The 13,137-nt window shown below is 39.4% G+C and overlaps 2 protein-coding genes across 2 annotated transcripts in view; both read right to left on the bottom strand.

The window, feature by feature from the left end:
- Positions 1-97: 97 nt before the first annotated feature.
- Positions 98-8,520, bottom strand: supv3l1 (SUV3-like helicase). Its single transcript, XM_008405856.2, has 16 exons — positions 7,968-8,520; positions 7,774-7,851; positions 7,097-7,204; positions 6,904-7,018; positions 5,886-6,054; positions 5,412-5,523; positions 5,044-5,121; positions 4,807-4,898; positions 3,789-3,969; positions 3,031-3,124; positions 2,675-2,794; positions 2,472-2,571; positions 2,297-2,377; positions 1,139-1,315; positions 674-822; positions 98-599 (listed from the first exon to the last, which is right to left on the bottom strand). Exons 1-16 carry the CDS (start codon positions 8,248-8,250, stop codon positions 200-202), a joined length of 2,337 nt encoding a protein of 778 aa, XP_008404078.1. The 5' UTR covers positions 8,251-8,520; the 3' UTR covers positions 98-199.
- Positions 8,521-9,852: 1,332 nt separating this feature from the next.
- The window catches only part of vps26a (VPS26, retromer complex component A), a 9,466-nt gene continuing 6,181 nt past the window's right edge, over positions 9,853-13,137 (bottom strand). Inside the window, exon 9 of the mRNA XM_008405857.2 lies at positions 9,853-12,162. Within this exon, the coding sequence (XP_008404079.1) occupies positions 12,046-12,162 (117 nt within the window). The 3' untranslated portion in view covers positions 9,853-12,045. The remainder of the gene's footprint in view (positions 12,163-13,137) is intronic.

Below are 13,137 nucleotides of genomic sequence, written 5' to 3'. Positions count from 1 at the left end.
GGAAGACATTTAAGGAAAGATGGAAATGAATGAAAAGTAGGACACAAGGATGGAAGAAAAGAAGGGAATAAAGAACAAATGAATCTGGGAATGAAAGTCTGGTTTCACAGGTATTTTTTATAAACCTGGAACTGCCATATTTTCATCTCCATTAGTAATTCATGATTAGCATCCGCTAACTTTTAACAGTTCTGAGCCTTTATTTCTTGTTCTTTCTTTTCCCTTTGATGCTCTTGCTATTAAGCTCTGCACTGAATGAACTTTGACCCCCGCCTTCCTGCCTCAGGCTCTTGGACCACTCCCTCTGCAGCTGTTTGAGCAGATCAGGAGTCAACAGTCCGTCTTTCACCAGACGGCTCGCCAGAGATTTCTCCATCGTCCCTGCCGGGCCTCTCTGACCTCGGCTCCTGCTTCTGCTGCCGGCAGCAGAGTTTTGCTCCGGGGACTGGCCCTGCGGCTGCAGCGGGTCGCTGAGGTTCGGGTCACTGGCTCGGATCAGACGGGTGATGTTTCGGACGCCCTGCTGGATGATGTTGTCGAGTTCCTGCTGGATTCCTCGGACGGCGGCCGTGTCCGGAAACATATYCATGAAACGGTAGCTACGGAAAAGCGGAGGAAGGATTAGATCTGTGAGCGTTCAGACACTAAATCCCGTGTGAATAAGGCAGATCACCTTAACCAGAGGTACAGATCCAGAACATCATGCACGGCTTCCAGGTGGACCAGGTCCTTGATGTTTCTGGGTGCAGCCAGGGGCCAGCCGATGTGGCGGCAGACCCAGTTAAACGTCAGAGGCTCGTCTCGACTGAACTGACGTGCAAACTGCAACGTTAACAAGGTTTGAATGAGAAAGGCAAAGCTGTGCAGGACAGAGGAGGTCATCAAAGATCCAGCTTGTTCTTTTCAACAGGAAGTTATTAAATTATTCTGCGCTGATTGGTGACAACACAGCAGCGACAGTGCTTTAAATCCTAAAGGTTGAATCAAGACTTTTATTTTGGAGATTTGTCAGGACGATATGACCATAAACCTGTAGCATTACGACTAGAAAAACTTATTTTACAACCTCCAGTTTAATATTCCTCAACAAACGTCATGAATCTGATCCCTTCCTCCTGAGTGCAGCTTTTCCTCTTACCTTTAGGAAGGAGGTGCAGACAAAAGGCTGCTTTTTATTAATGGGCGCTGTACAGAAGACGTAGCGCGACCTCAGGTTGAGTGGAATATGTTGAATCATGTCAGCCAGAAACTTGAAGTCGTCGATGTTGCAGACAAAATACAGACCGTCCACCTGAGAGAGGCTGACGAATATGTCCTGAAAAACAAGGACACAAAACAAATCGAGGAACTATTTCCTTAGCACAGATCAGAACTTATAAGTTTTTTAACCAGGTTGAATAATTTTACATGATCAGATTTGGAACAAACGTTTTGCTAAATCCCAATTATTTTGCTTTTAATGAAGAAAGATTTATTTGAAAAGTTTATTTCCAGTGCTGCAGAACTTGATAAACTTGTTTAGTTTTGTTTTTAACCAGAGCAGGTCTAAGCAATTTGGAAACAATAAAGTAAAACTTCAAGCTTCTTATCTACATTGGGAAGCAGATGCTGTTGGCAATATACTGACACCTAGTGGCACGAAGTAGAAATTGCAACCACTTGGCAAATTATATATATTTTAGCTTCTGAACTTAATATTTTATTGCTTAAATTACAGGTGATTTTATATTCTGAGAAGCAGTAAAAATGTTGGATTTGTGGCTCCTGTGTTATTTTAACCTGAGCTGTTTTTGTTTTATAGTTTGAAGGTTAAAACTTCCAGCTCCTGTAAAACCTGCGTCTGGTTCTGATGGATCCGGTTTACCCTTCCAGTAAGACATCTCACTTAAATGTTTTATTGGTTTTTAACAGAGACAAACGGATCACGCTTCTTAAGATCGACTGTGATTTTTATTAAGTCTAAGAACTTTAACATTTGGAAACAATGCAGTCAAAAAAAAACTCCTCTTTTTTGGGTTAAAATAACGTTTATCTGATTTTTATTAAACTAAAAAAAGAGAATTAAAGACCAGGTTGTTTTATTTGTTTGTTTGGAGTTAATAGTTTGATGCATTTTACAGAACAAGGAAAATAAATGTGAATTATTTTAATATTAGACCAGGTAGAATTGCATTTATTTAGAGAAAACTAAGAGAAACTGCAGCCAATAAACTATTATAATACTTSTGTGATTAGTTAAACCTCAAATATCAAAATGTAGAAGTGAGAGCAGGATTGGGTTCATTGCTTTACTCACTACAAGGTTGGAGAGCGTAGCGTCGGGGAGCTGATAGGCAAACATTTCTATCTGCTCTGCAGTGGGATGGAGACCTGCAGTCTGAGAAAAACAAGGTTTTGAAGCATGGACTCACGATGCGATGCACTCTGACTCTACTGCTGGTGAGACCAGTGAGTGTGTGTGAAATAACCACCTCTACAGGATCAACAGAATGGCTGAGGATTTCCTTCAGCACAGGCAGGTCGTCTCGGTGCATGGTCGTGACCTGTCCCTCTTTAAATATGGAGGAAAATCTGCAACAGAGAGGAAACAGACAGTAAGTTCATCCCAGCGAAGAGGAGAGCCATTTTTCAGACGTCCAAAATCAGTTAACAGTCAAACAGAAGCGAAACGGACCTCCCTGCTCGACCTGCAATCTGCAGCGCCTGCGATGTGCTGATGGTCTCCATCTGCTTCTCTCCTTTCTCATTAATGTTGGGCTTCACCAGGGAGTTGAAGATGATACGTTTTATACTCCTGACAGCATCGAAGGAGGGTAAGCAGACAAAACAAAAAAACTTAAGGTGATTTGTTTYCCTTACTTTGATTCCAGCCGATTTCGTCTAAATATGYGTTTAAATTGCACATATTTAAATAGATCAGAAACACCTCAGGTGGTATAAWTGAAATTCCCTTTGGTTTCCTSCAAGCAATTTTCTGTTTGCATTAAAAAAAATACTTTAATGGTTCAAAACTGACTATATGTCACTTACAGGTTGAGGCCCATGCCGATAGCATCTGTAGCAACCAGGATCTTACAGGGGTCGTCAGGGTCATTGAACTTCTTGGCCTGCGACAGTTTAGTGCCTGCAGTTCACAGGAAAGTTCATAAAACTGTAGCATGTAGTAATAATAATATTATAACATTAAACAAACAAAACAGAACAACAAAATGTAAAAATACCACTGCTTTCTACAGAGACAGCAGCTTTAAAGATAATTTTGTATATTTCAAACATTTTTAAGCTGTTCTGAAACTACGATTATATTTATAAAGTCTGATACATAAAATTACTATTTTATTACTTCATCACATTAAATAAAGCATTCACAGGGTTTTTAAATGATTAATTAGCTCAATACAATCTGAAATAAACCTCATTTTCACATTCAATTCTTCAATAMAGATGCCAGCATTTAACATAAATTAATGTTTATGTATTTTGATGCATTTTARATGAAGTATTTTATAACTTGAAATCACACAAAGCTTCCTGTAATATTTAAAGTCTTAGAATCTGAAACAACACTGGTTATCCATCATATTTTTGTTTTCTTCATGCTRAAAAGAAAAAGAGGAGAAAAATGACCAACAAATACAGTGCCAAAAWTGAATAAGTTATTTGGTAATTTATTTTATATCCGAYACATCACTTTTTAAACATTTAAAACACCAATGTGAGCAAATCAAATATTCAGTTAGATATTTAGTGCATTGACCAGCTTATATGTACCTCACTAACACACTCACCTGGAGGTAAACTGCCATAAATTACGGCACATTCTTGCCCTCTGGCCTCGATCTGTCGGTTTAAAGAGTAGATGTCGTTTTTACTGAAGCACACGATGCAGTCTCCTGGTCTCAGGTTGTCCAATGTCTCCACGGCGTGATCCAGGACCGAGAACGGAGTCAGGCGTTTGTAGGTGTGGACCTGCGGAGAGAAGGGAAGAAGGGTCAGGCGGTGAAACCGACCGACACCAATGGGTTAAAACCAGAGTCAGGAAGTAAGGCTGAAAAACGTATCACCACATAGGTGTTTCATATCAGTTTATTGGCAATATTGATAATTAATGATTCACTTTTTTTGTTTTAAATATCTGAAATAGTGCCAAACTACTGCTAYGACCTTTCTTGTTTTCACTCCACACTGTTGTTTTTTTATTTTTAAGCAGTTATGAGGCGCAGTGGCTGAACTTAAACAGTTTCTGCGCAGTTACTCAAGCTGTTGCTAGGTAACCAAAGTTGAAGGGRGTGGGGGGGTGGCTTGGAACTTCTTTTTACCCAGCAGGTTGTTGCTAGGTAACCAGAGTGAGTGAGTTGATTCCACCAACTTTTTTTTTCTTTGTTTTTGCTTTATTTCAAACAAAAGTTTGAAATAAACTTTTGTTTGTTTTGTTCCTCCATAGAGGATATTTAACACAATGAAAAGTATCCCAATACTATGATAAAAATACAGAATAACCACAGACATTGACRATGTCGGTGCTGCAATTTTCAAAGTAAACTAAAAAACAAAAGTGAAATAAATATTAAATATATACATAAATTGGTGAAATAAAACAATGTGTACCTTTTTATGTATACTATTTTCTTAGCTGGCGCTGAGAGGTTCAGCAGCTCTAGTTTTCCAAAGCCTACATCCCCCAGAATGCTGTGCGGGAGTTCATTGAATATTCTAAAAAAAACACTATCTATTGATATTGATTACATGTCTATCACAATATATTGTTATTGGTTTATTATCAGGAAGTTTCCCTTTTAGTCTCACCTCCACCTCCTCTCCGGTGGTGTACATCAGCTCCTGGATGAAGTCCACAGCTGCTGCTTCTCCACACACRTGGATCTCCTCGGCACACAAACCTACACCAACACAAAATCAAAAATACTTTACTCATCCCAAAGGGAACTTAAATAACAGAGGGTGACCAGAAACACATCACAGCATGAGAGAGAGAGAGAGAGAGAGAGAGAGAAAATGTTTAGCTTCTGTTTAAATGTCGCTAACCGAGTAGAGCTCTGGTCCACGCCCAGCCTCTGGAGGGATCTCTGATCATCTGGATTTCATCGATTACAGCCACCTCGTCTGCAGACAGAAAATAAGACATTATTTAAAGGTTAATCCATAGTAAGAAACAATGTTTACAGACATAATTACAAGGGAAACCAGATACTATAAACTCAATATTAATAATTTCATAAAAAAAATATATAAATTACTTTCATTTTATAATTTTTCCTTACTTGTTTAAGGTAAAAAATAGAAATTAGACAAACTTTTTTCCCCCCAGTCATAGAAAATAAAAGGAGAACAAAAATCCTAACAGTTAAGTATCAAACAATAAATCATCACATTCTCCTTCAACACCTACATACAGGGTGTGTTGACGCTGCACATCTCGATGGTGCATGCCACGTGTCCAGCTGCTCGGCCCTCTGGGTCTACGAAGGTCCGCTCCTCCCCGGTAACCAGGTCACACGGTACACCCTGCAGCACAGACACACGACCCAACRCGAACAGCCGTTAATATCAAACGTCACCATGAGAACATGTAAACGCATATAAAGGAAGCAGAAATATTCTTTGGAGACACTTTAGTTGTGCAAGCTGTTAAGGCGACTTGTGAAACTTCCTTCAACAAATTAAGATCGAATAAAACAAGTCAGCAGGCAAAACCTAGAAACTGGGTTGCTAGGTAACAGGGTTGGGCTCGGTCGGGGTTGCTAAGTAACATGCAAAACCACTGCTTGATCTAGGCAGCTAAGATGTTTTGAATCGTTCTTCTGCTACTTAATGTTTTTGTAACAACGGTTTTTCAACTACAATGGGAAAATAAAAAATGGACACACAGCGGCGTTGCTCTTCTCAAAGATTTCGTGGGCGAGAAGTTTCAGGGGACCGCAGTAGACCCCAGACTTAGCCGCCAGRTAGCGCTGGATGGCATGGTAAGTTTTCCCRCTGTTAGTGGGTCCAGAGTGAAAGATCACCTTCCTCTGGATGGCTCGGGCCTCAGGGTACCTGGTGTAAACACAAAACATTCAGCTCTTTAACTCGTGTRACTTTTACAGGGATTTAATGCAGTGCATCATTTTGAAGCGGAAAGAAAATAATACATGGTTTCCAAAATGTGTTGCATTTGTTGCATGCTTTTTCATTCAGCCACCCTTTTTTCAGAACAGTCTTTTGCTGCAATTACAGCTGCAAGTCTGTGGAATATATTTCCACAAGTTTTGCACATCTATAGACTGACACTTATGATATATTATTTAAAAAATACCTCAAACTAAGTTAGCCTGGATGGAGAAGATCTGAGGATTTGAAATTTTCAGGCCTTGACAAAAATCCTCACTTGGACTTAGGTCTAGATCAGGGSTGTGCAACTTTTGAAATCCAAAGAGACATTTTTGACCCCAAGTCCAGCAAAATAAAACCTGCTTAGAGGTGCAGTTGTTACATTACCTTTTAAAAATCAACATGTTTCAATAAATATCTATTGTAAGAAATCTGTGGTCATTTATAAAAAGCAGCCGATTATTTCTATTTTTCAGTTTTAAGATAATAAAAAAATTGCAAAAACACAACAAATACATTTCCTTCTGTCGGATGTTGATATTTGTGGAAATGCGTGTGAAAAAGCAAATAGCCGACTAGAAAAAATACTTTATGTGYCATTCTGTGGGAAAAATTAAAGGTGATTATTCCATGAAAAACTAAAAAGCAGCTAAAATTTGCATCATAGTCATCAAGAGACATTGTGGAAGAAGAGCCACAGGTTGCAGACCTCTGCTCTATGATTTGTTTAGGCCGATGTTCGGCAAATTTTTATTTAACCACTGATTTATGAGGACTGATAAGTGAAATGTTTACCAGTTTGCTGGGACTCTGAGGTCGGATATCTTTCTCAGGTCATCCATGCAGTCCAGCATGGGGAAGATTTGTTTGGCATGACGCATGAAGTACGGGTAGATGTCATCGATATGACCTGGGGAGAAAAAGAAGACACTGTGTAATAAATGTGAGCGTTATTCTAACRAATTGGTAGAAACCTGAAGTGGCGCACCTGCGTTGCAGCAGATGTCACTGAGGATGATGTGCAGATCAGCAGGGAGGGAYGTCATCTCCAGAACGTACTTCCTGAAGCTGACGAAGGCTTGGTGGAACAGACGAGCTGTTTGTCCACAGAAAAAATACTTAAATCACAAAAGGTGAATGAAGTTGCATGAATATCAACACGCAGTGCAAAGATATTCACGGATCCAGAAAATGTTCATATTTGTTGCTACTTTATTACTGTTTGTGCAGCTGAAACACTTTACTTCTTACATGGGGATTAATGAATAAATCTTACTTTGACACAATATAAAAACATAATTCATTGTGGAATTTTATGTGGGAGATAAATCAAAAGTATGGCGAAACTGTTACCCTTAAATAAACTCCAGTTCAACCATTTGTCTTTAGAAGCCACCTAATTGGTAAATAAGAGTCCACTTGTGTGTTAATTAATCTAAATATACATGCAGCTACTTTGTGAGGACCTCATAGCTTTGTTGAGAACATTAGTAAACAAACATAATGGAGATCAGGAACACAGCAGACGGGTCAGTGAGAAAGTTGTGGAGAAGCTTAAAGCAGGATTAGGTTATGAAAAATTCCAGGTTAAATGGTTGTGCATTTTTTCAAAAACCTGCATGTAAATCCTTAGAGGATCACATCAGTCAGAGTTTGTATTCTCACCATCCAGGCCGTGGTCTGCTGCCAACTTCTGCATCTCTTTTCTTTTGTAAAACTTGTTCAAGACTTTCAGCAGCTCATCTGAAAATCACAGGAATAAAAACAGATGTTGACACCAGTTAMATAAAGTTATCTCCGTTGTTAATCAACATTCGCTCAGAATATCCCTCCAAAACAAAGAAGAAACTGTGGATCACTTTTGTCCAGCGGTTGCGTCAGTTCTGCTCCCACGGTSCCATCAGCCGGGTCGTCTGTCTTCAGTGAGACGGGGACAAACAGCGAGGTGTCCGGAGCCTTGGGGGGGACGCTTTTAGAGGAAACATTTCTGCAGCAAACCGCGGAACCAGGCAGAGGGTGCTGGAGCAACAACCTAGAACCAGAAATCACTCTGCAGCCGCCTGCGGTGGTGTGAGCAGTCCGGGTGTTGAAGTGGCGTTGAAGCCGAGAAAACACAAAGTACACGGCGCGGTTCGCTGACATTACTGCGGGCGGATATGTAACCTAGCCCCGGCAGGTTCTCTGGACCTTTCTAGAAGTTGTTATTGCTGCTCCATACTGTTAAACTGCGCGAAATATTTAGCTCACATAACAAATTCTCCAGCAGAGGACGATCAACACATTTCTGGTATTACCAGCGTGGTACAGGACCGCTCTGCCGACAGATATGCCTGCATAAAAACTATGAACGAAATTTACTTACTTCATGTTTTCGAAAACAATATTTTAGAAGTCTATTTTAAGGTAATATTCTAATACTACGTAATTATATCTCATTTAAAAGTACGCCAGTTAGTGGGCATTTTAGAAATACACAAATGAGGCATATATAAAGACACCCTTGACGCTGATCTCGAAGATCGCTTATCAAACTAAGAAGCTGGTCTCGATAGACATTTATGAGTTACATTTATTTTCCCATTGGGACAAATTTTTTAGTTGAATTGTAAATTAGTTGAGTTTAAATGCAGGTATTCTCTCTCTCTCTCTCTCTCTCTCTCTCTCTCTCTCTCTCTCTCTCTCTCTCTCTCTCACACAGACAGACAGACAGACAGACAGACAGACACATACATACATACATACATACATACATACATACATACATACATACATACATACATACATACATACATACATGTTCTCCCTGTGCATGCATGGGTTTTCTCCGGGTACTCCGGTTTCCTCCCACAGTCCTATATATATATATGCCTATATATATGTCAGGCCAATTAACCTGACAGTCATGTTTTTGGACTGTGGGAGGAAACCGGAATACCCGGAGAAAAGCCACGCATGCACAGGGAGAACATGCAAACTGCAAGGCAACAGCTCTACCAACTGCTCCACTGTGCAGCCCTATATATGTACATATAGATATATCTATATATCCATCTATATATGTCTATATAGATAGATATATATACATGTTCTCCCTGTGCATGCATGGGTTTTCTCCGGGTACTCTGGTTTCCTCCCAGTCCAAAAACATGACTGTCAGGTTAATTTGCCTCTCCAGAATGTCCCTAGGTGTGAGTGTGAGTGTGCATGGTTGTTTGTTTCTGTGTTGCCCTGCAACAGACTGTCGACCTGTCCAGGGTGACCCCACCTCTCGCCTGGAACATTAGCTGGAGATAGGCACCAGCACCCTTCCTGACCCCACTAAGGGACAACGATGTAAAGAAGATGGATGGATATAGATATAGATATAGATATATATATATTGCTTAAAATGTTTTTAAATGATCCAATATATTTAATGACATGAATTTGAATTCATTGTGCTACTTTTGACTCTAAAAGTAATCTGTTTCAGTTTCTTGAACCTGAAAAATGGCAACTGATCAACTAAAGGATAACAAATTTCTCAAATTCTACATTAGATATATACTTTTTTTTTTTACTAAGCATTCATGCATCTTTTTAGTCTTACAGAAGAAAAAATACCTTCAAAAAGTTTGGAAAATTATAATTTAAGAGTTTCAAATTATGACAGGCTTCTTGACATCAAAAAAAGAATTGGGCCATATACAGAAAAAAGTTTTTGTATTAAAATTAGTTGAATCATTTCCAAATTTTTACTGCAAAAAACCAAGTTCAGTATAAATCTGCTTTATTCATGATTTTAGCTTTATATATTTGAGTTTGGTGTATAGAATATATACACACACATTATCCCATACACACAGTCACACAATGACATGAGTAGACAGACATGCAGAGGCAGAGACTGTTGGCTTTGAAGTGTTTTTGACCGTAAAGAAAACCCAACAAATTCTGATCAAAAGGAAAAAAACAAAAACAAATTTTCAATAAATTACACCATTTCCACACAAGATAGACACAGATTACATGATCAAAACTAGAATATAAGGACAGTGAAAACCTGAACTTTAGAGTTGTCTGTTCAAACTAACTGAAAAAGAATGCAACACCAAACATAAGAAGCAAAAAATAAATAAAACRTATAAAGCTGACTTAAAATGTGTAGTGAAAAAGAAAAACAGACTCAGAAAATCTGAGGTGAAGTTGTTCCTTGAGTGATGATAACTTTCAGGAAACTTGCCCCTTCAACACAAAGTACAGCACTGAAGAGCAAAGTGCAAACTGTCCACAGATCAGAGCTGGAGGCAGAAATCACATGGGACTGGTAACAGTGTCATTAAAGCAAGACCTAAACCACAGGTCTGAGAGTCACAGTGGAACATCGTTGCATTTACAGTGTGTGGAAAGCACATCCCTTCCTGTGGTTACAACAGAAGCCATAAACCGTTTATTACGATATTATTCTGGATATATCGAACCAGCGGGCTCAAAAAGCTTTAACCCCGAAGACCAACAAGATCAGTAAATATACAGGCTGATCCTTCTGGCTAGCAGCTATGCGGCAACAACAGAGTYGTGTTTTCCAGGTAAAAGTGGAAGGATGCGCTACTTCAACTTCTACCTGTGTTGAAATGAGAAGGAAAATGTTTCACACTGARGGACTGGTCAGCTGACAGAGAAAATGTGAATGCAAAGGACAAATGTCACATTGTGATCACTGAATCCCTTCATTCTAATTACATAGGAATTGACAGAGTTTCAGCAACGAAATTAAAACCTTATCATCCACCAAACACACCCTGAAATGCTTTTTCATTTTTAACAATATGAGCAAACCAATCCCACCATAGCAAATATACAGTATTTCAGTCAAAAATGGAACTGAGAAGGATCGAAGACGACGTTGTGCGAAGACTTTGACATGTCATGACCTTTAAATTCATTTACASAAGTTCCTGCTGTAGCCTGACAGACACTTTCTAGCAACATATGAATCGATCTTAGCAAGAGTAAAATGCTTTCTCTTTGATATCTGTAGTGCTTTTGTGACAGTCTAACAAAAAACCTGCAGATTATTTGACCTAAATAAATCAGCTTAAGATCATTCATGTTAAAAAGATATCAAGCTCTGAACAGCAACCACAGTCACATTGAGGTGGAGTTATGCTTTTCTGTAAGTGAGAACTATATTGTGGGTTTTATGTCATTGTGGACACTTATTGCACTTGACTCCCCAATTAAAGCAGAACTTCTGTAAACCGCTGTAACATCTTTGTAGTGATAAACCCGCTACACTATGACTTCCTTGACTCTCCAGCTCAGTGAACGGCAGCTCACAGTCAGGTAGTGTACATAAATACGCAGCGTAACTGTCGCCTCCTCCGGTCTTTGAAGCCTTTCGTTCTCCGAGCAGCTCATGCAGACTCTACRAAGCGTTACTTTTATGTAAAGTGTGCAGAAACGTGTGAGAGAAAGTCCAGAAGCTCTTGATTCAGAAGAAGCGCTGCAGTGGTCTGCAGCCAGCTTCTCCTCCTCTTTCTTTTTGCATTCAGCAGACTGAGACTGTATGGCTTCATGTATGTGTGCTTGCTTGGTGTATTTATAGTCCAGAGGAGCCAGAATTAACTCGGCCGTCTTTTCTAATTGGGCTGCTCTTCACGTTAGCTTTAACATTCGACAGCAGACTTGTGTTGTTGCATTTGTGTGCATCTGATTGTGTTTTTCAGCTCTAGTTGAGAGTGCGATGGTGGCAGCTCACATCCCAAGCTGTAAAGTGGTGAGCAGGGTTTGTGGGGGCAAAAGGGAAGTCTGAGGATTGCTAATGTGTGTTTGTGTTGACAGACATTTCTCAGTCCATGGAGAGAGAGCAGCGTCAGCCCACACCATTCTGGCTGTTCTGCAGGAAGGAGCTGTGATGCGTTTGCGTGAGTTTTCAGTTTTTCTCGGGTGTGACCTTCACATCTCCGGCTGCTCTGCGGAAACCGGCTGGCTTCTGGGCTCGGGCGACTCGTAGCGCTGGTGGAAGTTTCTTTTCCTCAGCTTCTCTGGAGCTTTTCGCCACAAAACAATCTCCTACACAMAAAAGTGGAGGACGGAATTAATGGTGCACAGTTTCTCCAAACAGAATCAGGTTTAAAAATGTAATTTAAAAAGTGAAAAAAGCAAAAATACTGCAGCTGAAAAGTCAAAAGAAACACTTCTAAACAGTAATCAAGCTACTGCTGCTGCGCCTGCAGTGCCGCTCTAAGAAACAACAGATCTCAAGTTTAGCTGGATTTACAGCCAAGATTCTGAAGAATTTGTATATTTGTTGTAAAAGTTTTATGATTTTTATTTGCATACTAAGAAAAAAATCTGCAGTCATGTTCATAGACAACACTTATGTCAAAACTGTTTAAATTTGCAATTTAATCATTTTTGTACTTRGAGACAAACTGATGATAATTTTTTTAGATTAAACCCTAAAAGTTTAAAGTTAACAAAACAAAACTTAAAACTGRGAAGCAAAAGACAATGACAAGCTGCACAAAATCTGAGAATATGTGACTCATCTGCTAATTTAACTTCATTTCCATCTGCTTTGTATATAGAAAACTATCTGTAGAAAGATTTAAAGTATGTAACTGTATAAATGTCTTTTACAGCTATGTTACTTTGATAAACCCTAACCTGTAAAGCAAAGACTGATTATGTGGAGAAATGAGAGACTTGTACGGCTCACTAATRCAAAGTATCCAGGTGACACATTAAGTCAGAGGAAAGGGAGAGCTGATGTAAGAATGCTGGTCAGAACTGGAGGAAACGTTACAATATCCACCACCAGAATTTTGGTGCTACAAGTAACAGTTTGTCACGTAAATAAAAGTCAGCCTGGTCTCATAAAAGAGAACTTTTAAATCCGTCCACAAGTTTCTGGTTAGTTACGCCTCCCAGCTGTTGCTCTCCTGACTTCCTCTTCATCACTGGATTAAATCACCACATAAATCCTCACTTTATGAACTCAAATTGAAGCAGGAGGATTTTCTATCCCTGCTTTTATCTTGAACA

The sequence above is a fragment of the Poecilia reticulata genome, linkage group LG3 (assembly GCF_000633615.1).
Source record: "Poecilia reticulata strain Guanapo linkage group LG3, Guppy_female_1.0+MT, whole genome shotgun sequence".
Classification (NCBI taxonomy): domain Eukaryota; kingdom Metazoa; phylum Chordata; class Actinopteri; order Cyprinodontiformes; family Poeciliidae; genus Poecilia; species Poecilia reticulata.
Note: the sequence above shows the minus strand (reverse complement) of the source record. Positions and strands in the feature narration are given on the sequence as shown.